Below are 27089 nucleotides of genomic sequence, written 5' to 3' on the forward strand. Positions count from 1 at the left end.
GGATATTTAGTTTGCAATTTTATCAACTGGTCAACTTGGGCAATGCATTTGAGTGGACAATTTTTATTTTAACAAAATAATACATGCAGTTTTGTTTTTCATTGTTTAAAGCACACATGATAATGATTGTGAGAAAAGATAACAATAGCTGCTGTGGAGTTTAAAGTTTTTGTGGAAAAACTATTCTATGAACGGGCATTTCAGGACCACTTTTACCTAAAAGAAATCGATTTGTGGTCAGGGCAAGCATATGATTCATAGAAATTGGACAGACATAGCTAGTACTAATAGCTTCTATATCATAAAAAATCTATTTAACGGAATTGTGTGCATTACTTATATGTATGTTTAAATCAAATGGAAAATATTTTTACAATATTTTTACAATAAAAATACTTAAGCGCGATGACTAGATCATATTGCAAACTAGTTTGATATTGCATGATCGACGCTCAAAGACGCATTTAATAATCAGGTATGTTACCACCAATGTCAACAACCCTTTAGACATGATGTTGCTCCCTAAGCAAGATGTTATGATCATTAGATTAAGTTGCATTAGTTAAGTAAGAAATACCCACATATAACACGGCCATAAAAGGAAACATAAACATTTTATTGTGAAAAGTACAAGTAAATCAATTTACATTGTGGCATAGGTGGCACGATTTTGCAAAATTAACAACAAACATAGAGACCCAATACAAAACAATTATAAACTGAAACACAAACATTACTATGTACATTTATATTATCATTCTGAAATAAGTATGTAACTTCAAAGGGAAAGTTAATTTATAACATCACTTTTAACATCCATGAAATTTGAATGTCTAAGTGTCATAGCAATTTGTTAACATTTTATACGAAATGTAATTAAATGTTTAACATTTAGGTGCAATAGGCATAATACCGAATAACACATATAACTTATTAATCATGTGACACATATACATAAGGTCACTACATTCATGTGTATATATAGACCTTTATTAAAACATTGCACAATCCTCAAGGGAAAAGAAAAGGTGAGCACATTAATTTAATGAATAGTCCACCAAAATAGCAAATCTTATATTTGAGCCATGCTCTGTGAAAAGGGGTTCAATGGATGTGCGTAAAGTGTCGTCCCAGATTAGTCTGTACACTCCGCACAGGTTTATCAGGGACGACACATTCCTTGTATATTTGTTTTTTGCTCAGAAGAGACTTTCTTGAAACGAAAAATATAAAAGCGGAGAGTGTCGTCCCAGATCAGCATGTACGGACTGCACAGGCTTATCTGGGAGGACACTTTATGCACATGTATTAAACCCCTCTTTCACAGAGCACCACCCATTTACATAAAACTACCTAAGCTAGGTGTATTAAGGACTAACCTTAGCGCATATTGATAAAATATTCAATGGCATTAAAAAAAAACTGAATTGTGTTTAAAATATTCATCAAATATGGACCTTATGTTCATTTCCATTTAAAATGCCTGCAATATTTAAGGCATAACAATCAACAGATGAATGGTTAGTTACTTTTAGATGAATTTCTTTGATATTTAATTATGGCCAATGTAAAAAAAGCATTTAAAATAACTTTGGCCATACATACCAATCAATAAAGCTTAAAACAACTGAGCTTTAGTTGAAATACAAAAGTTGAATAGACTAAATATGGAAGTAATCGTAAATGTGTCTTGATTAAAATAGGAGCAAGATTTATATAAATCAACACGAATCAGTACTTTTGATTGTTTGTAATAACATGATGAAGGATTCACCTAAGACATTTACTTCCACGTATATTCTTTATTACAATTTTAAGATATATAACAATTTTAAGGAATCATTTAAACAACATAAATGTGTATCATTAATACAACATGAATAACCCTTATACTCAATTAATCATAAACTAATCTTCATTATAAGAGCATAGGTTTAAAATAACTTTACAGAACACTTTATATCGATCTTGTATAAAGCTGTTATATATCAAGACATTGTGGTGTTGAAATGGTCAAGGGAGAACGCATGCTCAGAGTACCAGTCCCTTTGAAAGACGTCTTCCAGCTGTTGTCGGATATCGCTATGGTTACCAAGGCTGCTGCCATGGATTACAAGACCTATACCACCTGTGGTTAAGAAATAGTCTCCAGACCAGTTGGAGGTGCCTGAAAATAATGGTGGATATTTGTGTGCCGTACCAAAGAATTAAGTTTTCTGATTTATGTAATTCTCTTGACCACATAGACTTATAAAGTAACATGAAACTACAATTATCTTTATCACATGGACTAATTTATTAATATAAACTTACAATTATGTTTATCACATTGACAATTCTCATGTTCCCTCAGCCTAATTAAGTAACATGAAATATAATCCTCTTGATCACATTGAATAATTGGTAACATAAACTTATTAAATATTATGCACTTAATACAATGCATGTATTTATGAAATACACAAGTTGACATGCTCAAATTGTGCAGAAATCTATTAAACATTTAACACATATAAAACATGTAGCAATTGATTACATTTAATTGTACATAACCATGCCGTATTGTGCTTCTACATTTCTATGTCTTTTTAGCGATTTTTTTTACTTTTATTAAAAAGTAGATTTAAAACTTTTATCTCATGAATGAATAGAAAAGGATTACCAATATATGCAGTCTTCTCTGTCACCATATACTTGTTGTGGTTAACACGAGAATATGGAATGTTTCTTTGAGCATCAGTGTAAGCAGGGACCACAAACAGTTTCTGAAAGTCAAAATAAAATTTTGATTAAAATGCCAGAAATCTAAAAAACAAAAAAAGAGGGCGATAACTACTGCCGTACTGGTTATAATTACTTATGACAAGCCTTTAATTATGAAAGGCTCCATGTAAAAAAATAATCATTACAAATGTGTCCCTACTTAATATTATGACCTCAACACTGTTATTACACTTCAATGTTCATCTAGTAAAGTTTTTAGAATTTCGAGACATTGACGTTAATTAATACACAGTAAATAACTCCAATAACTTGTCAAAACTAAGATGAGCACCAGCTATTTATGCTCTTACAAGAAAACAGTGTTTTTTATTTTTTATTTAACATATCAGTTAACTTACATTTAGAGTATTTGGCAATCCAAAACAAGGTCTGCATGGAAGATACCAATGTACACAATTTTAGCACAAACTTGTATGGAACAAAAACATGTTTTCTGTTTTAAGTAGCAGTAACCTTGACCCAACTGAACCAGGTCATCTGGGTCTGCGTGTAAAACAGTTTAATATCTCAATCCAAAATCAAATCATTGAGGAGAAACGGTTTTTCTATTAATATATACAGTCACCTTAAACGCATAAGCCCCAAATACAATCCCAAGCTAGTCAATGTACATGTAAGGTATACATGCACGATTGCTATATCCAAAGTTTCATCAAGATTAGTCAATGCAAATTAATGTTATTGCTGAAATGAAAACTTAGATATACATACTTTTAAAATCCTTTTTTATACAAACCTAAATTGCAATTATGATAACAATGTGCCAGTTTACATTATTCGCCTTATTAAGATGTAATAAGGTTCTCTACACAAAGGAATTTACGAAGTGCATTTATGTTATTATGCTGTTAGTATGATAAGAATTAGATTAATGGGTATACGTTGGCTTAAAGTTGATTCAAGATTGTAATAGTTAGTTAATTTTTCTAGCAATTTTTTTAATAGCGAGAATCCAAGTCCAAAATTGACTTTCTCAGAACTAGATTTGACACGCAATAAATAACATCCTTAACAGTTAATATGGGTACAATAACGTTTTTCATGACCCTATTTTAACATCAAGTATGACATGTATACTGAATTAAGGAGATTCCTGTCTTCAGAAGATTTTGTATGCATGTCTATAAAAGAAATAAGACATGTTATTGTCGAACACAATCGAACACAATCCCACCGTACTGCGCGTTGAAGCCGCAAAGTATAGCTATTTTAGATAAAATTGTTGAGTCCAAGGCCCATAACTTCGCCAAAAATCAATGGACTGAAATCAAATTCACACTTTATCTGCAAGCCATATAGGTAGACTCACATGCCAAAAATCAGCTCAATATAAGAAAGTGTTGGGTAAAAAACTTCTGAAACTGTATGCCAGACAGACAGAATGACTGACAGCAAGTGCGACTGCTATATCCCATCCTACATGGGCATAAAAACGGGACCGGACAAATTGTTCTGTTTAGAGAGAAATATGGTTTAGAGAGAATCCAGTCAAGAGGATTTCCATACTTTGGCTCTTGACCCATCAATAATTTTCAACTTGAGGTAATGTTTGTTGTAATACTGCATGGATTTACCACAATGGCAATGACTCTGTCAAAAATAAATGTGCTAGCTTTTTGTGACTTGTAACCTTAAGCACAATAACATTTTTATTACCACTTGAATGTTAATCTTCAGGAAACGTGTGTAGGTCTGGAGGTCCTGTAGGGAATGCAGGTACAGGAACATTTCGTTGTACGTGTGGTTCCAGTAACTGACAAGAAGTCGCACTTGAACTCGTCTGTTGAAGGCAGCAGCCCTTATCGCATCATCAATAACTGGCCAATAGCTGATGGGCAGATTGTAAAATGTGTGTACAAATTGAGGACTGATACACAAATAAGCATACTATGTGTTACCAAACAAAAACATATCTAAGTACTCTTTGTTATTGATATTTTTATATTTGTTCGTTAACGAATTCAAATATTCCATCGTTGGTAAAAACATTGTTATTGACATTCTAATATTTTGTCTTTCAAGTATTCAAATAGTCCATTGTTGTTAAAAAAAAAAGTAATATATCCAAAAAATAAATTACTTTTCATTCAGGATAGCTGCTTCAAATATATAGGAACAAAACACACAATAATATTTAGACAGTAAAAGGTATTAAAATACATAACAGATACAACTTGTGAATATAGATTTAAATGTTTACATACAGTATACTGACATAATTCTTCAATAGAATCCGGAGCATGTGATTAAAGAAAGTCAGCATTAAGTATGTTTGAATTAACTGTGCAAAATACCACCGTTGACAAGCTGATGTCATAAAATTTTACACTCGAGATGCTTCTTAGATATATATACCTATATGTCACACATATGTATTTAATGCGCTTGCAAGACAACACAACAAAAGGAACATGTTATAGAATAGAAAAGTATATTCGATTATTTGTCCTTATTCTAACATTGAAATATTCATTGCGTTCCTACACTTAAAAATATATATAATATTCTTCAAAATAATTAAGTATATAAAAAGTCCCGATACTATAGCAGTAAAACGTGAACGGTCATGTTTATAACAAAACATGCTATTTTCTTTTAATAACAATGTACTAAGATGATTGAAATCGTGAAAAAGAATATTTTGCTACTAAAAACGATTATTTTGTTTATCGGAAATTTCCGTAATCTGCTCGGGTATTTCCGCTACCTGTTTTTGCGAATATATTAACTCGACCCCATGCGCATGACACGGAAGTTCGTCCATGGTTATAACGCTGTATTCGGACAAACGGCACCCGGACAATCAACACCCTGTGTATTTTGCGTTCCCGGACAATTGGCACCCCGTAAATTTGTTGACCCGAATGGGCACCCGATTAGATTGTAAACCCGGACAATCGGCACCCGATTAAAGGCGATTGATAAAGCCCGTCAGCACCTTGTTTGAATAATTAGGCTTATCTGCTAGTCGGTTTAGTAAAAGAGCTGATTAATAAATCCCATCAACAAAATGTGTTATCAAACTAATTTAAGCGTGGATAGATTAATATTATCTGCTAATTGATTTAATAACAAACATCAAAGATAATGAAAGCATTCCTAAACTTAGGATTTTCCCCGTAAACAATAAACTGCGAAGGACACGCTACAGCTGCCTATGGTCTCTTATCCGGAAATCAGCAAGAGCACTATGATAATATATTGTTTGGAAATTTTTCGAAAATGAAAGTTTCATTTTAAGTCGGGTGTCTTTAATGTATAATATAATGACATTTAGAAGCTGGACATACATTTCTGATATGCAGACGGTCTGCGATTAAACAGATTTGTTAATGCTGAAATTGTATATTATATAGTTATTTCTATCACCTCACCCAATTGACATGGAGACGATTACAGAGCGATGAATTACAGGCCGTTTACCGCCAGGACGAAAAGGTTCGGCATTTCTTCGGTATGCTAAACGGTCTTGCCTTCCTACCAACCCAACTAGTAAAAGAAGGCATGGCGCATCTTACGACGCTTTCTCCAGTAGCCCTAATACCCGGCCTCGACTACTTTGACCAGAACTTACTGCACGGCTATGTCTGGGGGAAATATGCGATTTAGAGCCGTTCCACCACAATTCCCACCATCTGTGTGGAATGTTAACACGGCAACCATCAGCGGCGACGCTAGGATAAACAACGTTTGTGAATCTTGGAACTGCGGGTTTCGACAGTTTGTTGGACACCATCACCGGTCATTGTGGACAGTTTTTGAGTGCGTTCAGAAACACAACGCAATTATAGAGGCAGATGTACACAGGCTCCGCTCTGGACAATCCGTAATAAGTAAGCGCAAGAAGGCCACCACCGCTCACTAATCCTCTACAGACCATGCGAGAAATTAGAAAGCAAGCAGTTTCTTCTACTGACATTTCTTGAATCCTTTCGGAAGTGTTCGCTAAGCTTATTAGTCTGCTGCTGACAACGTCATGCGATTTTCTTGTTAAAACATGGTAGTTACAAACGTCACGGATATGATTTGTTTTAATGAATTTATTATATGTTGTACAATTAATTGTGTTCGATAAGCTTTAGAGTCAGCTGCTGACAACTTTATACGATTTTATTTTTTAAACATGGTCGTGGTAAACTGACGTCATGATTTGCTTTTAGGAATATATTATATGTTGTACATTTAATTCTCGCTATACATTATAAATATAAATTTGCTAGAGTCATACATGTGCTTTATTTGTAATAACGATGGCTAAGTAATTTCCATTTTTTGTCGAACGGATGAAATGATATTTCTGCGTGAACTACCTAATTCTTTAATAGTTGACAACATGATTAATTACAGGACGGAAATTAAAACTGGCTTTCATTTTCCTTGTCCCACTATATATATACGAGGTTTTATTTTAAAACACCACAATATACGGAGATAGTACATCTTTAATCGCAATGTCTGTTATGTATTGTTTTCATTGACAATTAGCGATCTCTTTGTTTTCAAACCAATTAGCGGATTAATCAGCACAAACAAGGTGTTGACTGGCTCTATCAATCGCCTCCTTTCAAAAAATTTCTTTTGCAGCCATGCCAAATCAGGTCAAATGTGTTTATGGGTAAAAAAAACATTTAATGTCTCTTAGCCTTAAATCGGATGCCGTTCGTCCGAATTTACAATTTAATTGGACGCCAATTGTCCTGGTCGACAAATTTACGAGATGTTGATTGTCCAGGAATGCAAAAAACGCAGATTGTCGATTGTCCGGATGCCGTTTGTCCTTCAATATTATAACGTAATAGATTTTGAACATTTCCCGCTTAACGTCACCTTTGACAATCGATATCGTATTATTGTGTTTGGTTTCCGTTAGGCTTTATTTAAAGCGTGTATTGTAAAAGTTCTTTTTTCATGACAAACGTTATTCGACATGATTCAGTGTGTTGCTTTCGGATACATAGAGCGTCCGGACAAAACTTTGAAATGCACACACCGGATTTCATAACTTAAAATGTTTTATACATTTTCTGAAATTGCGCAACACTATTCTAAATGTATTAGTATTATTAGAAACACGGACACACATTATTGTTATGCCTTAATGTAGATTGCATATACAGATTATTTAAAATATAAGTACATTTATCAGCATGTACACATCGATGGTTTGGTAGCAAAAAAAACGTTATTGGAACCCTTCGCTTCTTATGAAGAACTTATAGGTTAATAAGCAGAAAAGCTATAAAAAGGACAAATACATTTAATTTAATTAATAACTCAAGTTATGGTCTTGGTCACCAAACATATTAAAAGTGTAAAAACTATGTGCTTATCAATCATGTTTCTTCAAGTTTTAAGACATTATAAGATAATAAAAAGTAAATATGTAAACTAACTTATACTGACATTTTACCCGAATAATTTACTGTTTACTTCACATACTAGTAACAGACAATTTTCTAAAAGGCAATTTTAATAATATTAATAAAATTTATTGTTTGCTCATGCCATTTAGTATGTTAAATTGAAATATTCACAATAAAATAATATCCTAATGCTTTTGTTCATGCATTATGAGAAATGATTTTATTTACAATACAGAGCTTTGCATTCCTCAGTAATAATAATTCTCTGTGTAAAATTTAAGGTCACATTAGACTGATTACTTTCTTTTTTTCTGACTTTTCGAAATTATCCAGCTTAGATTAATTTCAAATTGACACAAATCACCATTGCTGTGTATATACAGATGGTGTCATGTAGTTTATTGTTATTTGGGTGTTGAAATGTATCTTATCAGCGGATATATCTAAAGTTGATTATGTCAGACACAGTGTGGTCTCAGATAAGATACCACACTGTATCTGTGTCGTGTGACCACCCTTATTTAATCAATTTTGTATCATTAACATTGATCGCTATCAAAGTAGGGCCTAACACAGGGTTGCACTGGTTTGCAGCACCGTTAAACAAAGGTCCCACTCTGCCCTCTTTCAAATACGCATGCTATTGTTTTGATTTCGTCGTATTATTATAACGGAAGTTGTATTCCTCAGTGTCCGAATAAGATTCGGAAAAAAATGACTGAAAATCACTAAATTCTATCTCATATGTACGGTTCAACAGAAAATTCTTCATAATCAATATTAGATTCCATTTTCATCCATTGTTTTTTTCAACATTTGCGAGAAACTTCAAATCCAAAGCCCTATCATGACGGTTCGTAATTGCGGGCGAATGAACACGTGTTAAACCTACGTCACTACCAGTTTGAACGAACATGGCGATTAGATCTGAATTGGTGAAAATTCGCTTCCTAGTCATATTCGTTCTCGATAATAACACCGTCATTTAATCGAAGTGAGGTGCGAAAACGTTTTCATCTGCACCAAATTTGATAAATAAAGGTTTTTACGGGTTTTAAAAAGCCTGGCATTTTCCTTTAAAGGTTCATTATTTTTTAAGGAAGTAAACAACATATAATTATATGATATATCAATTTACTGTTTGTTCTTATACTGCACTTTATGTTGTACAGCATCTTATCTTATTTCTAGATCTAGTTAAGATCTAGATAAAGATGAAACTTGTGTAAACATCTGATATTGTCTTTCATGCTATAAAATAAGGTCACAAACTGACCAGTTTTAAAACACAATCAAAGTGCAGCACCCACAAGACTTCTAGATGCCATATTAATGTGTTTATTCCTACTCACGTTCTGGGTTTCACGAACTGTGTGGTTGGATAGTAGTCCATCACAGCTATATGGATGTATTGTTGAGACTCATTGATTATCCGTACACTTGCATCACCATCCTTTTCTCTTCCCGCGGGACACAAAGGTGGTGGAGAGCTCTAAAACACACACTATTACAATGTTTCTTTTAACCTTTATAAACTACATGTATATTGTTTATATCATATAAATAAAGAATTTTCTGTTATGCTTCACCCATACAAATATTTATTTAATGAATAATGTATGCTTTTCATTTCTATAAATACGCAACATATCTTGTTGGACTTTCAATTACATCGAAACCATTAAGTTGAAATATTACTAATCCTACTTCTAAATGATTTTATAGAAGGAAACTCTGGATGTCGGATAAACTTGTGCTTTACAAATTTTGATTGGCTCAGCATCATAAATATAGTATAAACATGAAAAGGCACTCACTGACAGGTAAGTCTGATAGTTGGTGCCGTTGAAGTCGACCACCATGGGGCTGTCAGCATTGTATGCGGTGGTTAAGCTTATATTCCACGTGCTGGGAACCGCAGCGTCTGGTACGGCCAGGTACCAGTAGGCGTCAAATATCTTGCCCATGTCCGCTGCTAGGCAACTACACTGCTGGATGGTGGCACCCATTTCTTTCACCTGGGAGAAACAAAATGAAAAACAAGCTTGTCTCCAGGCAGGTTTGGAAAATCAAACGATTGGTCAATGCCAACAGAAGCTATTGAACAGCAACCAGTTGTCTGATGCCACACGTATGGAACGTCTCGTCTGTCTCTTGTTGACGATTGGTATATTGGAGGTTTCATTGAAATGATTTTGGTTTCAATCATATGATAGGTGTTTATAATAGTATGTTGTGTGATGATATGCTGTGTGTTTGTGGTGATATGCTGTGTGTTTGTGATGATATGATTAGTGTGAGGCATAGTCTGCTGGATGTTTGTCATGGTTTTTTGTGTGTTTGTCATGGCGTGCTGTGTGTTTGACATGGTATGCTGTGTGTTTGTTATGGTACGCTGTGTGTTTGTGATGGTATCCTGTGAGTTTCATTGAAATGATTTGTATAAAAATCATATCATGTGGTTATAATAGTATGCTGCGTGCTTGCTATAGTATGTTATGTGTATATAATGGTATGCTGTGTGTTTGTGATGGTATGATGTGTGTCATGGTATGCTGTTTTTTGTTATGGTATGCTAGGTGTTTGTTATGGTATGCTGTGTGTTTGTCATGGTATGCTGTGTTTTTGTCTTGTTATCATGCCGTGTGTTTGCCATGGTATGCTGTGTGTTTATTCGGAACATTCGGTTCTTTTCAAAGAACTAATGATTACGTCATACGTATGTCCGTCGGTTCGTATGTCAGTATTTTCGTCCGTCTGTGTGTCTGTCTTTTGTTTGTCTTTCTGTCTATCTGTTTGTGTGTATGTTTGTCCGTCTTTCCGTTGTCTTTTATTCGGTGCTCTGTCTTTCTCTTAGTTCCTCCGTCAGTCCGTATTACCACCCGTGTAGGTCGGTCCATGTGTCATTATTTTCGTTTGTCCCTCTGTCCGTGAGCTTTGTCTGTTTTTTTTTGTCTGTCTGTTTTTCTGTATGTCTCTCTGTCTGTCTGTCCGTGCGTCCGTATGCCTATTTGTTCGTGTGTCCGTCCGTGTATCCTTACTTCCGATTGTCCCTCCCTGCGTCCGTATATCCGTCTGTCATTCTTACCGTCTGTCCATCTGTCGGATATAAGGACAAACGGACGGACGTACGAACTGACATACAAAAATAAGGACCCACGTACTGAAGGACGGACAGACAGACAGACAGGCAGGCACACAGACAGACAGGCAGGCACACTGACATACAGACAACCAGACACACAAACATATAGACAAATAGACAGAAAACAGACAGACACACAGACAAACAGACAGACGCACGGACGGACGGTAATACGGACATAATTTTGACGAAACCGTTATATCTCTGACAAGAACCGTGTGTTCAACATGAAAATAACTCCAACTTACATCATAGCGAATGAAAATGACATCATGTTAGATAAACCCAAAGGAAGCTCCAACAAACACACAGCAAACCATAATAAACACACAGCATACCATGACAACCACACAGCATACCATGACGAAAACACAGCATACCATGATAAACACACAGCATACCATGACAAACACACAGCATTCCATGACCAACACCTAAAATACCATGACAAAACACAGCATACCATGACAAACACACAGCATACCATGACAAACTCACAGCATACCATCACATACACACACAACATACTATGGCAAGCACACAGCATACTATTATAAGCACATATTTCAATGAAATGTTTTCCTCAAAACTTAAACTTTCCCAAAGAAAGATTTTTGTCACCTGCAATTTTCCCCATTTTGGAGACCAGGGTCCCTTCACCAAAGGCCTATATAACCCTTTACAACTCAGATACAAACTTTGACGCATTTGTAGTCCTTATAACATCAAATTAAAGTTAAGACCTTTCTCATAGGATTCAAGTTTGTATTGCTTCATTTACAACCCTAAATTACTGATGAGCAGCAAACATCATAAAACCTGAACAGACTGTGACTTACTCGCGGGCTTTGTTTTATGATATTTACCAAAAAGCCATTTACACTTTGCTTCTAAGTGGGATAACCTGTATTTTATCTCTAGATTACCTGAGTAAATGACCGCCAGTCCAGATTGGCGCTGCCAACGTAGAAGTGTTTCCGATCAACAAGCCACATCTTAGTGTGGAGAATTCCTCTGCCAAACAGGTGAGCGAAGTCGATAGTGCGTACATCAGCATTTGCTGAAATTGTATTCTACAGTTTATTTTCAGATACTTAAAATTTAAGCCAAAGACCCTAGGTGGCTTGTCTAAGACCCGAATAAACTGAACTGTTTTGATCAGATTTTTTCTTTGTGTTTCAAAAGCAATTTGTTTTTAGAATTCAGCAAAGATACCATTAACAAATATTTTGAGTAAGTTTCATGATGATAAAATGTGGTATCTAGAGTGTTCACAAGCCTTTATAAAATTTGACCCAGAGAAGTAGTTTTTGATACCATGTGACACTGTTTCAAATTGGCTGAAATATCTTTAGGACAAATCTTTAAATAAATCTTCATGAAGTGCATGCAATAAAAGTCGCCACAAGTGTCTTCACAAGTTAAAGTTTGAGAGACGCACATGAATTACGGACATAGGCTCGTGATGAGCATGTTGTTCTCAATTGAGCCAAAAAAAAGAACATGAGCTTTTTTTAAACATAATAATATATACAATTCACATGAAGCTGGGCATTAAAACAATTGTTTTTGGACAAGCAACTGTTGATTGTGAAACAACTGAACAATGAACTGACCTATGGATAGGTATACAATTATGCTATGCAAACACATAATCACCAAACAATTTCAGTATTTCAACACACGTTTAAGGCAAAAAACATTTTAGGCAAATGCTGCCCACTTAACACTTCACTCACCATATTTCGCGAGATACAGTGTGTCGTTGACAGGTGCATTTCTCTCTGGCTTGCTCTGAACAATTCTGATCGTGATGTTCTTGACGCTGCCTGCAACCACAAGGTCCTTGAAGAGTTGCTCACCCTGAAACACGAAGCAGCAACAGCGTTTTGCAGGTGGGCCGGCAATGAATGTGCGTAAGGTGTTGTCCCATATAAGCCTCTAATCAGGTACAGCACTTTAACTGGATTTTCGCTAAGAAGAAACTGCCTTTAAACATTAAAGCGGAAAATGTCTCTCATAAGTCCTGATTAGGGAGGACTGCAAAGGCTAATATTGTATGACACTTTTTCCACATTCCTTTAGCCCCATTTTCCCAGAACGAGGCTCATTTAGTCTTCTGAGTATACGCATTTTCAAATGTGTTAAAGTTGAGAAGCAAATGTTTGTAATTAAAGCCACGACATGACATTGAGTTTTTTTAATAGTGTCTGTACCATGATATGTTGATTTTAGACTAAGTTTAACTGATTTTTAGCTCGACTATTATATATGGAATATATATAGTGGAGCTATCCTACTCACCCCGGCGTCGGCGTAAGCGTGAGCGTGCAAATGTTAAAGTTTGCGTACCACCCCAAATATTTCCTATGTCCCTTGACATATTGCTTTCATATTTTGCATACTTCTTTACCAACATGACCCCAACCTATAAACAAGATCAGACAACTGTATCAAGCATTTTGTAAGAATTATGGCCCTTTTCCACTTAGAATATGCATATTATTGATAACTCTATGTTAAAGTTTGCGTACCGCCTAAAATATTTTCAATGTCCCTTGACATATTGCTTTTATATTTTGACCCCAACCTATCAACAAGAGCAGACAACTGTATCAAGCATTTTGTAGGAATTATGGCCCTTTTTTGTCTTTGTAACTTTGAATATTTTGTTAAATTTTGTGTTTAGATCCACTTTACTTCTAAAGTATCAAGACTATTTCTTTTAAACTTCAAATACTTTCTTACTATCATGATGTTACTGTACCATGCAAGTTGAATTTGACCTTGACCTTTGAATGACCTTGACTCTCAAGGTCAAATTAATAAATTTTGCTTAAATTGCCATAACTTCTTTATTTAACATCAGATTTGATTCATACTTTGACAAAACAACACTTACCTGACATACCACAATGGACTCCACCCAAACTATTCCCCACGCCCCACCCCAGAATCCCCCCCCCCCCAAAAAAAAAAAAAAAAAAAATCTTGTTTTTCCTTTTTTTTTGAAAGATCATCTATTAAATGACCACACACCCCCATTATACCCCCCTTTCCATGATGGCTTACGTTATACTGTCAAGCACTCGAATAGTCGAGCGCGATGTCCTCTGACAGCTCTTGTTTTAATTAGAATAGTAACTGAAGTCAAGAGTATTGTTACAAGCATTTCACTAAGTTGACGCATATGTTTAATAAAAAAAAATATAACCAAATATGACTCATTACACGTATACGTTTACTGGCAAGCAAGTAAACAGTATTTATAGATTGGTTGTGTCGATGACATAATAACCATTATTTGAACAACATTTATTAGATACATTTCAAAAGATAAAACATATGGACATACATTTTTGCAACATGCATTGGAGTATTACTTCCCAGTTTGTACCAATTGAAAGGTATTATTTTTTTTATATAGACAAAATTAAAAATTTCAAAGGCATTTTGCACTTTTTTTTAATGATATGTGAGTGAGAAATCAGGCACAAGCCGACCTCCCATGCCGAGGGGTCCTGGACAGGCACGTCGTTGTCGTTCATGGTCCAGTAGAAGCTTGCAATCTCAATGGTTTCATTTGCCATGGCAATAAGCTGCTGTATGCCCTGGAATGTCGAGACATGAGATGGCTGGTATTTTCCTGCGTATGTCAGGTTCTCTGGAATGCTCTCCACTAGTTGGAAGCTGAAGTTTGAAGTTAGTTAAAACCTAATAGTTCCTAAAAAATTGTCAAAAAACAGAGACGAAATATTCTAGAGTATTCAGACCAATGGCCATTATTCTTCCAAAACTAGCCAGAGCAAAAGTCCTGTCTTTACGCTCTTCTACACATTGAGGTCATTCAACTGCGAAAATTTGAGCCATATCTTTCCTGTTGTTGAAGAGTTGTAGCGAAGTTAAAATTCCAAGCTTCAGAGCACTAGATTCTATAGTGAACAAACAGACAAATGGCCATAATGCTGCCAAACCTCTTGCAGCCAAAATTCCATTCCAAATGATCACCTACATATTAAGGTCATTCAACTATGAAAGTTTGAGCATGCTCCAACAATTATCAAAGACTGTTAAAAACACCAAATTTCGGGACTATATATTATGAAGTGGAAAAACAGACAAAACCCCATAATTTATTTAAGCTGCCAAAACGTGTTGACGTAGAAATTACTTTCATAGTGATCATCTACACATGAAAGGGGCCTTTTCACAGTTTGATAAGCTGCCAAAATTAAAAACAAAATTGTTTTAGATGTGCATATTTTCGTTGCAGTTATTTTTCGAAGGAGATAGTATTACATAAACCATGCTATAGAATATCCATTTAATGCATATTTTAATGATTTAAAAATCTGAAAATTATAAAGCTTTACAAACATGTATAATAATGACAATGAATACTTGTGAGAGTTCTGTTGTAATCATTATATTTTGTGACATTACGAGGATAGCTTATATAAAGGATAAAATGCACTTTACACCATAGAAGCACTGATGGCGGTTCGGTATAAGCATAGACCTTTACTCCATGGGTCAGTGCTTCGAGCCCAGGCGTGAACAATTTTCTTAAATTTTATTCGTGTTTTATACTGGGGCTATTTAGTTCCAATGATTACATTTATCAATTTAAAAGCATTTAATAACAAACTTCAAAACATTCCACAATCTGTGAACAAGTACCTTTTAGAGCATTCAACTGTTAAAGTTTAAGCGAGATCCAAACAATTGTTAAAGAGGAGTTGACAAACACAAGGTTCAGGGGACTATATATTCTATGGTGGAAAACAAGACAAAGTCCATTATTCAAAGTATAACTAGTTGCAGCCAAAATTCCTTTTATACAAGCCTCTACCCATTAAAACCCAGCAAAATCTAATCAGGAGTTAAAGAGGAGTTCAAAACACAAGCTTCAGGGTGATAGACAAGTGCAATACTTAATACATCACGTTAAAACGTTAAAGGGGGGGGGGGCATTCAAATTTAATACTATTCAACATGTTTAGTGAGATCACATGAATTTTCCATACCACTGATTTCATGGACATCAGTATTTTTAAAGTGCTTACCAAATTCAGAAGGTTGTGTGGTTATTTGTGTAAATATCATGCACTTTGCAATATAAGATTTTATTCCATGATTTATACTCACCTGATACGAATATACATTAGGATTTTACCCGTATAAAATGTAAACCGATCCGCAAAATACACAAGAAGCGTTCAAGCGTCTGGCTAACTAAGTGATCAATATCCACCAGACACTATGTAGCCTCAGTTTTATTTTATGCGTTGAAGTGTAAATAACGTGTGATTTGCTCCGTAATTGTCATTATTTTTTGCAAGTTAATAAATTTATTTATCGGCATTATGTCTGATAATGCTTTTTCGGATTATGAACACGGCGAAATAGATTCAGAATTTGTGATGGAAGAAAAGATTTCGACGAAATCTTATCGTTCAAATTCGAGTCGGAAATGAACGCCACGTGCTTCCAAAAAGACTTGGACAGTTTAAAAGACAATGGTACGTCTCTAAACACTAAGTTTAATAGTTTATTGTCTCTGTTCGAGACTGTGGCGAGGAATTCGACGTCAAATAAAGGACAAGATTCAAAAGGTAATCCGGTGTTAATTGCTACTGTTTCTGCTAATCGTATTTCGGATAAGCCATTTACGGCTGTTCGTGTTTCGGAAATTGGTGGTTCGGCCACGCAATGTACGAGCACAGGTCAAGATAACACCACTTTTGGTGGGTTTAGTAGAACTATTGTAGACAATTTTGACACTCTGTCATTGCAACCGAGACAAACAAAACGTCGGGACCTTTTGGGGTTGTCTGACGACTCCAGTCACAGTGATGGTAAGACTTTAGTAAACAAGTGTGAGGACACTAGTAAAGAGAGGTTTACAAAGTACAGTTCTAAGAAAGACACATTGTTGACTGATCTATTTGGAGAGGAATGCAGTAGGTGAACATAAGTTTGATGATGGCATTGTTTTGGATGAACGTCAAATGAACATTTTGAAACAATCTTGGAGAAGTACAGAACCATCAAAGATCTCTGCATTTAGAGACTCTTACAAGAATTCATTTCCTGTCAGTGACAGCACATTGGAAATGCTTAAGGTTCCAAGTTTGGATGACATTGTCGGAAGCCTCTTGTTGAAACGGTTTGGATCTAAGGCTGGCACTAAGAGTCAGTCACTACATACTTAACCACTGAAATCACTTGAAAAAATGGCATATTAGGGACAACATGCAGCTCGTATTGGCATAATAGGCAATATGTACATTCAGCATGCGTTGGGAAATTTGCTTACACTGTTGCAAGACAATTCACCAAATATGGACTTAGCAATTCAATGTGTTAGAGATATTTTTGCGATGAGTAATAAGTCCCTGGATCAAACAGCACGATGTTGATCATTACATTATTTGATTAGACGGCGTGCTGCCATGGCAGATACTGGACTAAATGAGTTTAAAGATATCAAGACACATGTTTGGGAGCTACCATTGACACATGATGGTTTGTTTGGTGGAGGACTAGAGAAAAAGTTGAAAGAAAGACAAGAAATAACCGAACAGTTGTCTGATTTGCTCACAGAGGTTGACAGGAAAAGGAAATTTCCGAGTACTTCGGCCACAGCTTCAGGTACTCAGTGGAAGAGGCCACGCTTTAGTACAGATGACAGATTCCGTAGACCTGCATACGGGGACACGCACCAGGGCAGACAACCCAGATCATTGGCAGGGTTCACAATTCCTAAGGTACCCAGGTCTAATACACCAAGAACTGCTACGGTAAGTTTTTTTCGTCCAAAATCAAAACAATGACTTAATTAATATGATAAAACCAGAAATACCAGTTGGCGGTCGCCTCAAACATTTCTATCAAAAATGGGAACACATAACAGAGGATCAATGGGTTCTCGATATTATCAAACAAGGCTACAAACTAGAATTTCTAAAAAAAACAGTATTCAATGGGGCAAAACAAACAAAAATAAACAAACAAAATTCACTTTTTATACTTCAGGAGGTAGACGAGTTATTGCAGAAAAAAGCAATAGAAATAGTTCCTCAGAACCAAAGTCAGAGCGGTTTCTACAGTACGCTCTTTTAAATAGAAAAGAAAACTGGAGATTTGAGACCAGTAATAAATTTGAGACCCCTCAACAGGTATTAAAAAACACAGCATTTCAAAATGGATACAATGCAATCAGTTTTGAATCTAGTTCGGAAAGGAGATTTTGCAGCCTCAATAGATCTGAAGGATGCTTATTAACACATCGCAATATTTGTCCGACATCGCCAGTATCTTCGATTTTGTGTAGCAAAAACAGTTAACCAGTTTGTGGCTTTACCATTCGGCCCAAAGTCAGCACCAAGAACCTGGACAAAAATAGTGTCTGTAGTCGCAGCCTACATAAGAAGACAGGGCTTGCGTCTAGCAGTATATTTAGACGACTGGTTAGCACTAAGTCATCTCAAATTAAAGCTCAAACAGGATCTAGAGAGGGTAATATATCTCCTGATCGAACTGGGATTCATAATAAATGTCAAGAAGTCTGTGTTGGTACAAACTCAACAGATAACATACATTGGAGGGCTTTTCAATCTAAAATTAGGTTTGGTCACTCCCACATTGGAAAGGTGCAGAAAGATTGCTCAAATAGTTCAGGACATTATGGCAAACAGTCTGTCCACAGCACAGCATTTTTACAACTGCTAGGGCTAATGGCTTCGTGTTTGAATTTAATACCACATGCTCGACTTGACATGCGTCCCATACAATTACATCTTCTGCATTTCTGGAGACTTAGTACAAAAGATCTGGAATATCAAATTCCTATCACAATTCACTTGCAGAAACATCTGTCATGGTGGTTAAATCCAGTCAACATTATGATAGGCCAATCTTTTCAACCATGGACAGCGAACAAAGTTCTAGAGACCGATGCATCCATTACAGGATATGGGGCATGTCTGGGGAATCAAATTATTCAGGGAACATGGTCACGAGAGCAGTCCCTAAAACACATAAACATTTTGGAAATGGAAGCAATTTTCATAGAATTGCAGAGGTTTCAACCACTTTTCAGCAATCAGAGGGTTCTTATACGAACAGACAATGTAACTTGTGTACAGTATCTGAACAAACAAGGGGGGACAAAATCTCCACAACTCTTTTACCAGACTTGGCAAATTTGGCAGTTTGCAATTCAAAACAACATATCATTAAAGGTTGCTCATATTGCAGGCAGGTTAAATATTCTACCCGATCAGCTTAGTCGTTTTCGAATAAAACCAACAGAATGGAGCCTTCATCATTCTGTAGTACACCAAATCTTTCAAAAATGGGGAAAACCTCAGATCGATCTGTTTGCTCCAGAACACAATCGGAAAAAAACACTGATGTTTTGTTCATGGATTGCCCATCAAGAAGCTCTAGCCACAGATGCATTAACGATTCCATGGGAAAGAATGTTTGCATATGCTTTTCCACCAATATATGTCAAATTCCCAGAGTCATTCAGTACATGAAACAGTATCATTGCAAAATAATACTGATAGTTCCGTTTTGGCCGAGACGCCATTGGTTCCCGGAACTGTTGGAAATGAGTGTAGCCCATCCACTGAAGTTACCAGTTGTTCCAAAATTACTACAACAACCACAAACTCAAATATTTCATCCAAACCCCGAAGTATTCAATCTGACTGCATGGATTCTATCAACAAATTATTTAGAGATAAAGGCTTTTCAAAGAGAGTTAGAACACTGCTCACAGCCAGTTGGAGAGCAGGAACACAAAAAGATTATTCATCCAAATTTATCAAATTCAGTCGCTGGTGTTCTGAACGGGAAATTGATAAATATTCTGCAACTTTAACTGACTGTGCAGACTTTCTAACTTCTCTATACGAAGAGGGTTTACAATACAGAACAATTGCAGGCTATAGGTCAATGCTTTCTGTTGTATTACCTCCTATTGACAATACTCCAGTTGGTCAACATCCATATGTAATCAGACTTCTGAAAGGAGTGTTTAACTTGTTAAAGGAATAACATTTGTAAGACAAGGTTTGTCTAAGCAAGACCGACCTGGACACAAACCAGTTAATATATTTGCTCCTACGTTCAAGCAGAACAAACTGTTAGACCCAAAAAGGGCCATTGCGATTTATCTTAAACAAACAGGGAAATTCAGGAATAAAAATGGCAGAGACGAGACGTTTATTCTTGACAGTGAACGCACCTCATGAAAAGGCGTCAGCAAAAACATTATCTTCTTATATTGTACAGATTATTCAGGAAGTTTATGACAGTCCAAAGAAAAAAGTTAAAGCACATTCTACACGTTCTATAGGTCCATCATGGGCTTTGTATAATGGTGCTTCCATTATGGCAATACTGGAAGCAGCAGATTGGGCAAGTGAAAGTACATTTTTTAAAGTTTTATGTTAGGAAAGTAACTCCTAGTGTTCTGCAACTAGGATCTCAGTGAACGTATCATAAACTGTGGATTAAAGTTTTTATTTTATGCGGATCGTGCAGGAAAAGATATTTCCACACTGTACATTTGTATTATAAAAAGAAGGTTGATTACCAAGGATTGGTATAATCTACATACTTCAAGTAGAAGATCATGTAAATAGTCAACAAGAAGTTGAAAATACATGACCACCACCATATATGTTAGGGTAAGCATGCTTTGATTGCGTAGAAATCATCCTAATGTATATTTCGTATCAGGTGAGTATAAATCATGGAATAAAATTTTACAATTTGTTCTCAAGTAATAATTTTATGAATGGATTTATACTCACCTGATAGGTACCTCCCTCCTCGCCTCATGTATTTGAGGGGTTTACACATCAATTACATAAAACTGAGGCTACATAGCGTCTGGATGGATATTGAGCACTTAGTTAGCCAGACGCTTGCACGCTTCTTGTGTATTTTGCGAATCGGTTTACATTTTATACGGGTAAAATCCTAATGTATATTTCGTATCAGGTGAGTATAAATCCATTCGTAAAATTATTACTTGAGAACAAATTGTAAAATTTGAAGTCCCCGGTCATAGCTATATATATATATATATATATAGGAAGAATCGTAAGAAAACGTATTTTTATTTAGGATATCACTAAAAATCTGGTTGAAATCGGAAGAAATCAAACAATATAGCGATTTATATTTTGAAGTCGAGAACGGTAAAGTACGAAAACGAACTAATTAATATTCATGATTCGACACGTTTATTCAAACCTAAACAAACAAAATTGCGGATACGGGAGAATTTAGCGGAGAGCAGGTAAGAACAAATGCAAATACATATGTTACAGACGGAACCTGAGTTGCAACGCTACGTTTTTGCTAAATCTATGTATTTATCTTTAATATGCTAATAATGTTAAGCAAAAAATAAATATAGATATAATTTGCATAACCCGCGACGCTGCCATGATTTTCGCCTATTGCATGTATTTATGATAATTTATATATTATTTTATCGATTCAAAACCGATTTTGACCAGATTTTCGATGCCAACGTCGATTAAAATATATTTCAATGAATTTATGTAAAGTTTATTTCTCGATATACGAATTATATGCAAAACAACGATCTATTCCGCGAACGGATACTTTACATTAGCACATGACAATATGCTACAAGATTGAATTAATCTTCAACTGTGACTTTAAAATATTAGACCAATGGAAATCAGGCTAGATTGTAATAAGCATTGCCATTGGACAATATATCACATTGATACTAAATTTAAGATTGAGAACTTGTGCAGTAGTTGGGCAGAGCTTTTTGTCTGGTTTTCAACATTTTCCATCAGCAACTGAATGCCAGTAAAACCTGCAAAAGCCACTTACACGCAAGCATCTGGCAGCCCAAGACATTTAGGTAATGACGGCTGTGGGTAAGGCTCAGTGTTTTCTTTCCTGCAAGAAACCGGTTGCGCCACTTTTGGGTTGTCAAAGTTTCAAACAAAGGGTCTGCCTGGTCATCCTGTTTGGCCATGCTTGCTTTGTGCTCTGTCTTAACTAGGGATTTAATCAATTCAATCTGATGGGTGATTTCCTGAGCATTTGGTCCTATAAAAAAGAAATGCATGTATATATCCTTATTAACTTAAAAATAAGTCATAATTTATTAAGATGACTGATAAAATTTATACAACAAGCAAATTTGTTGCCCCACCAAATCAGCTTCGTCCACAGATATGTGGATCTCACGTGATGTTTGGTAGAATAATAAATCATTTATTCATGAAAGTGTAGGATTATAATTCTTGTGCATGGTACTTCTCCTCATTAATATCTATACATCCATCAACATGATTAAGTTACATGTTAAAATATTGCAAGGTATCTGAGAAATAGCTTGGAAAAGTTACATCCTACTAACACAAAAGGGCATTAACTCTTCTTTAAGAAAGTGGTGGGTTATTTTTCTTGTGCAAGGCATTTTTCTTTATTGACTTCTATAAACCCATGACTTTTTATGTTGCAATATTTAATCATATCGATTTTTTTCCTTCTTTAAAAAGTACCAGAAAATGGCACTTTCCCAATCAGAAAAAAAACTACAAAATTCCCAAATGCTGTCAAAAATATTCCAACTTGAAGGATAAAATAAAATGAAACATTTAGATAGTTTCCTCATACAGCTCTATATCTTAAAACTAAGTTAAGATAATATTGACAACTTGACAACACTTGGTTATCAATTTTAAAGTTTTGGGAGCAAAAAATCAAATACACCACTTTTCTAATATGAAGACTTCGCAACGCGGATTTTTCCAATTTCAGGGTTTTTCGCGCACATTTTTCTGAATTGGTTTGGTACCTTTCCTAATTGGGAAAAAAATCGCAGCTGAGTTATAGCCTTGAATAGTAAACATACTTCTAAAACTACAAAGGGCAATAACTATATTTAAGAAAGCGTAGGGTTATGGACCTATGGTTCTTGTTTATGGCACTTTTCCACATTGATATCTATGCACTCATGAAGTTTCATGTCGATATCTTGTATAGTTTCTCAGATATATACCTTAAAAGATTTTGACATAGGGACAGACTGATGGACCGACGGAGAAAAACAATTCTACATCCGTTCGCCTTTAGCATGGGGTAATAAACACTGGTACTGCTGTCTTGATCTACAAAAGGGCCTGAAAGACCCAAAGTCGCTCACCTGAGATACAAAGGGACTTATCTGCTCAGTGCAGCCATAAGATTGTATTAGAGGACATGTTCGGACCCAGTTTCGTGAAGAAAGAAGTATAAATGTAACTTTTAGAGTGCTAACAAGGTTTTACTAGAGCCACATAAGGATAAATTCCCCGAACCTTAGCGACCATGTTTTTCAACTGACCAGAACTATTTTCAAACTGATCCAAGCTATCATTGAAACAAATATTCTGACCCAGTGGTATTAAGATTGGACATTAAGTGTAACAATAAGAGTGTTAACAAGTTTTACTATAGCCATATATGGAAAAATGCCCCGCCTCCTGGAGGCAATGTTTTCAAACAACCCGAACCATTTTCAAACTCGTCCAAGATATCATAGGAACGAATCTTTTGACACAGTTTCATTAAGAAAATTAATGTGGCCCCTAGAGTATTAACAAGGTTTAACTATTTAAATATATAGCCTTATAAGGAAAAATGCCCCGCCCCATTGCGGCCAGGTTTTTGAAGCAAACGGAACCATTATCGAATTTGTTCAAAATATCATTAGAACAAATGTTGTGACCAAGTTTCATGAAGATTTGACAATAAATGTGACTTTTAGAGTGTTATCAATTTTTTACTATAGCCGTATAAGGAAAAATGCCCCGCGATCTTTCTGCGATGTTTTTCAACCAAGTTTCATGAAGATATGACAACAAATGTGGCCTCTAGAGTGTTAACAAGGTTTAGGTATAGCCATATATAAAGCCATATAAGGAAAAATGCCCCACCCCCTTGGCGGCAATGTTTTTCAACAGACCAGAACCATTGTCGAACTTATCCAAGATGCCATTGGGACGTATGTTAGGACCCAGTTTTATGAACATCGGACTTTAAATTTGGTCTCTAGGGTGTTAAGGTAGCGAACCCGTAATGGGCACCTTTACAAATATAATCTAATATATTATTTTCTTAATCAGCATCGTTTCACTTAATTACATGCACATTTTTAGGTATGATTTCCGTGCTTTTTAAAACAATATACTGATTTTCACGCTCGGCTTTTGTCCAGTTTATTTGCACCCCTGGGGTATATGAAAGTTCCATAATTCATCCAGATTTCCAAATATAGGCATGTAGTTGGTGTGTACAGATGCAGTAAAGGTGTTTAAAGTTTAAACAAGATGAAATAAGTATTCTTTTACAGAGATTTACTTTTTATAACGTGTTATCAATGGAAGAGCGCGATGAAATGTAAGTGGTTTCAAACAAGTAGAAATTAGGGTTGGTTAAAAACAAAGTGTCATAAAATTTAAAATAGTATAATTTAAGTAATATTTTGAACTTAGTTTTTATAGATACACTATATACAGCAAAAATACCAAGGAATAGAGAGATATAACGTTTACTTTTTGAAATAAAAATAAAAATGCAACATGCATGATTCGTATTTTCAGCAGTAAATCACCCAATTTAGCCATAACGTTGTTTTAATTTTAAAAATTGAAGAATGCGCATAAAATTGCAACATATTTAACAATAAACTTAGCAAATATGCTATATTAAATCAAATTATGTTAGAAAAGAAATAAAACGCGTCGCAAAAATTATGCGTTTTCGGCAGGATTCGAACCTGCGCGGGAAGATCCCAAAATATTTCAAGTCTATCGCCTTAACCACACGGCCACGGCAAATTTAAAAAGGCTCTTCAATCTTCGAAAAAATCGCGGGAAATCATGCGTGCGCTACCTTAACAAGGTTTTACTATAGCCATATGAGGAAATATGCCCCGCAAAATGGCGGCCATATTTTTTCAACCAACCGGAGACATTTTCGAACTCACTAAGATATCATTGGGACATTTCATTTTGACGACGTTTCATTAAGATCAGACAATAAATGTGGCCTCTAGAGTGTTAACAAGGTTATACTAAAGTCATATATAGCCATATTAGAAAAAATACCCTGCCTCATTGCGGCCATGTTTTTCAATCAACCGGAACCATTTTCGAACTCGTTCAAGATATCATGTAAACAAATGTTCTGAGCATGTTTCATAATGATTGGATAATAAATGTGACTTTAAGAGTGTTAACAAGTTTTTACAAAAGCTATACAAGGAATAATGGCCCGCACGCTGGCGGCAATGTTTTTCAACCGACCTAAACCATTTTCGAACTCTTCCAAGATATCATTGGGAAAATTTTTCAAAATTTAACTTAAGCCATATATATATAGCCATATAAGGAAAATGCCCCGCCCCTGGTGGCCATGTTTTTCAACAGACCAGAACAATTTTCAAATATGTCCAAGATGTCATTGGGACGTATGTGCTGACCAAGTTTCATGAACATCGGACCATAAAATTGGCCTCTAAGGTGTTAACAAGATTTTATTATAGCCATAAAAGGAAAAATGCCCCGCCAAATGGCGGCCATGTTTATAAAAAAAAACGGAATCATTTTCAAACTCGTCTAAGATATCATTGGGAAAAAACTTCTGACCAAGTTTCATGAAGATCAGACAATAAATATGGTATCTAGAGTGTTAAAAAGGTTTTACTATAGCCATACATAGCCATATAAGGAAAAATGCCAAGCCCCCTGGTAGCCATGTTTTTCAACCAATGGAACCATTTTCAAACTCGTCTAAGATATCATTGGGACAAATCTTCTGACCAGGTTTCATGATGATAAGACAAAAAATGTGGTCTCTAGAGTGTTAACAATTTATTTTATAGCCATGTAAGGAAAAATGTCCCGCCCAATGGTGGCCATATTTTTCAACCAACAGGAATTATTTTCAAACTCGTCCAAGATATCATTAGGATGAATCTTATGACAAAGTTTCATGCAGATCGGACAATAAATGGGGCCTCTCGAGTATATAATTATATATAGCCATATTTAGAAAAATGCCCTGCCCCCTGACGGCCATGTTTTTCAAGCAACCGTGACAATTGTCTAACTCATCCAAGATATCATTAAAATGATTCTTCTGACCAAATTTCATGAAGATCGGACAATTAATGTGGCCTTCAGAGTGTTAACAAGGCAAATGTTGCCGCACGCCGCACGACCAACGACGGACAAAAGGCGATCACAAAAGCTCACCATGAGCACATTGTGCTTAGGTGAGCTAAAAAATAACATGTTTAGTTATGATTTTTATATAAGATTATTATTTCAGAAGAAAATTATTGCTACCTATATTATTCCTAATCACTTATTTGACGCAATAAGACATACTAAGTTATCCAACTAAATATTGTATCTAAAACCACCCTGTATTTATCTAGAACATGTAAATACCACACAATATGATAAGCAACAATCTGAATACATATCAGATATGAACTGAATATAATTGGACTCTGTTCAAGTGAGGCATGTGATTGATAGCGCTCATTGCACAATAATCAAGTATTTAACTAAAGTATGATAAACTAAGCCAAACATGCACCCATATAGACATTTGCTTTTTAAAGCACAATGCGACCCTTCCCTCTGAGCATATTAAGTGCTCAAACTGTATATTTGAAAATTTATTGTTATATGTTTAGCAGTTTCTTGTATACGTTGGTTTCCAGATTATCTAGC

General features: G+C 35.4%; 1 protein-coding gene across 1 annotated transcript; it reads right to left on the bottom strand.

The window, feature by feature from the left end:
* Positions 1-595: 595 nt before the first annotated feature.
* Positions 596-26862, bottom strand: LOC127873794 (5'-3' exonuclease PLD3-like). The gene is made up of 10 exons (XM_052417791.1): positions 26697-26862; positions 22186-22407; positions 14796-14982; positions 13032-13155; positions 12219-12352; positions 9965-10165; positions 9500-9639; positions 4441-4612; positions 2663-2765; positions 596-2167 (listed from the first exon to the last, which is right to left on the bottom strand). The coding sequence occupies exons 3-10, from the start codon at positions 14880-14882 to the stop codon at positions 1989-1991; spliced, it is 1140 nt and encodes a 379-aa protein (XP_052273751.1). The 5' UTR covers positions 14883-14982; positions 22186-22407; positions 26697-26862; the 3' UTR covers positions 596-1988.
* Positions 26863-27089: the final 227 nt, after the last annotated feature.

This window comes from Dreissena polymorpha, chromosome 3 (assembly GCF_020536995.1).
Source record: "Dreissena polymorpha isolate Duluth1 chromosome 3, UMN_Dpol_1.0, whole genome shotgun sequence".
Lineage (NCBI taxonomy): Eukaryota > Metazoa > Mollusca > Bivalvia > Myida > Dreissenidae > Dreissena > Dreissena polymorpha.

What these genes read in the sequence shown, in the direction of transcription:
- LOC127873794 (XM_052417791.1), bottom strand. Translation starts at nt 14,882, where the DNA reads ATGGCAAATGAAACCATTGAGATTGCAAGCTTCTACTGGACCATGAAC. An exon ending in ACTGGCGGTCATTTACTCAG is followed by an intron (nt 10,166 to 12,218) that starts GTAATCTAGAGA and finishes TGTTTCTCCCAG; the next exon opens with GTGAAAGAAATGGGTGCCAC. An exon ending in AGAGAAGACTGCATATATTG is followed by an intron (nt 2,168 to 2,662) that starts GTAATCCTTTTC and finishes CATTATTTTCAG; the next exon opens with GCACCTCCAACTGGTCTGGA.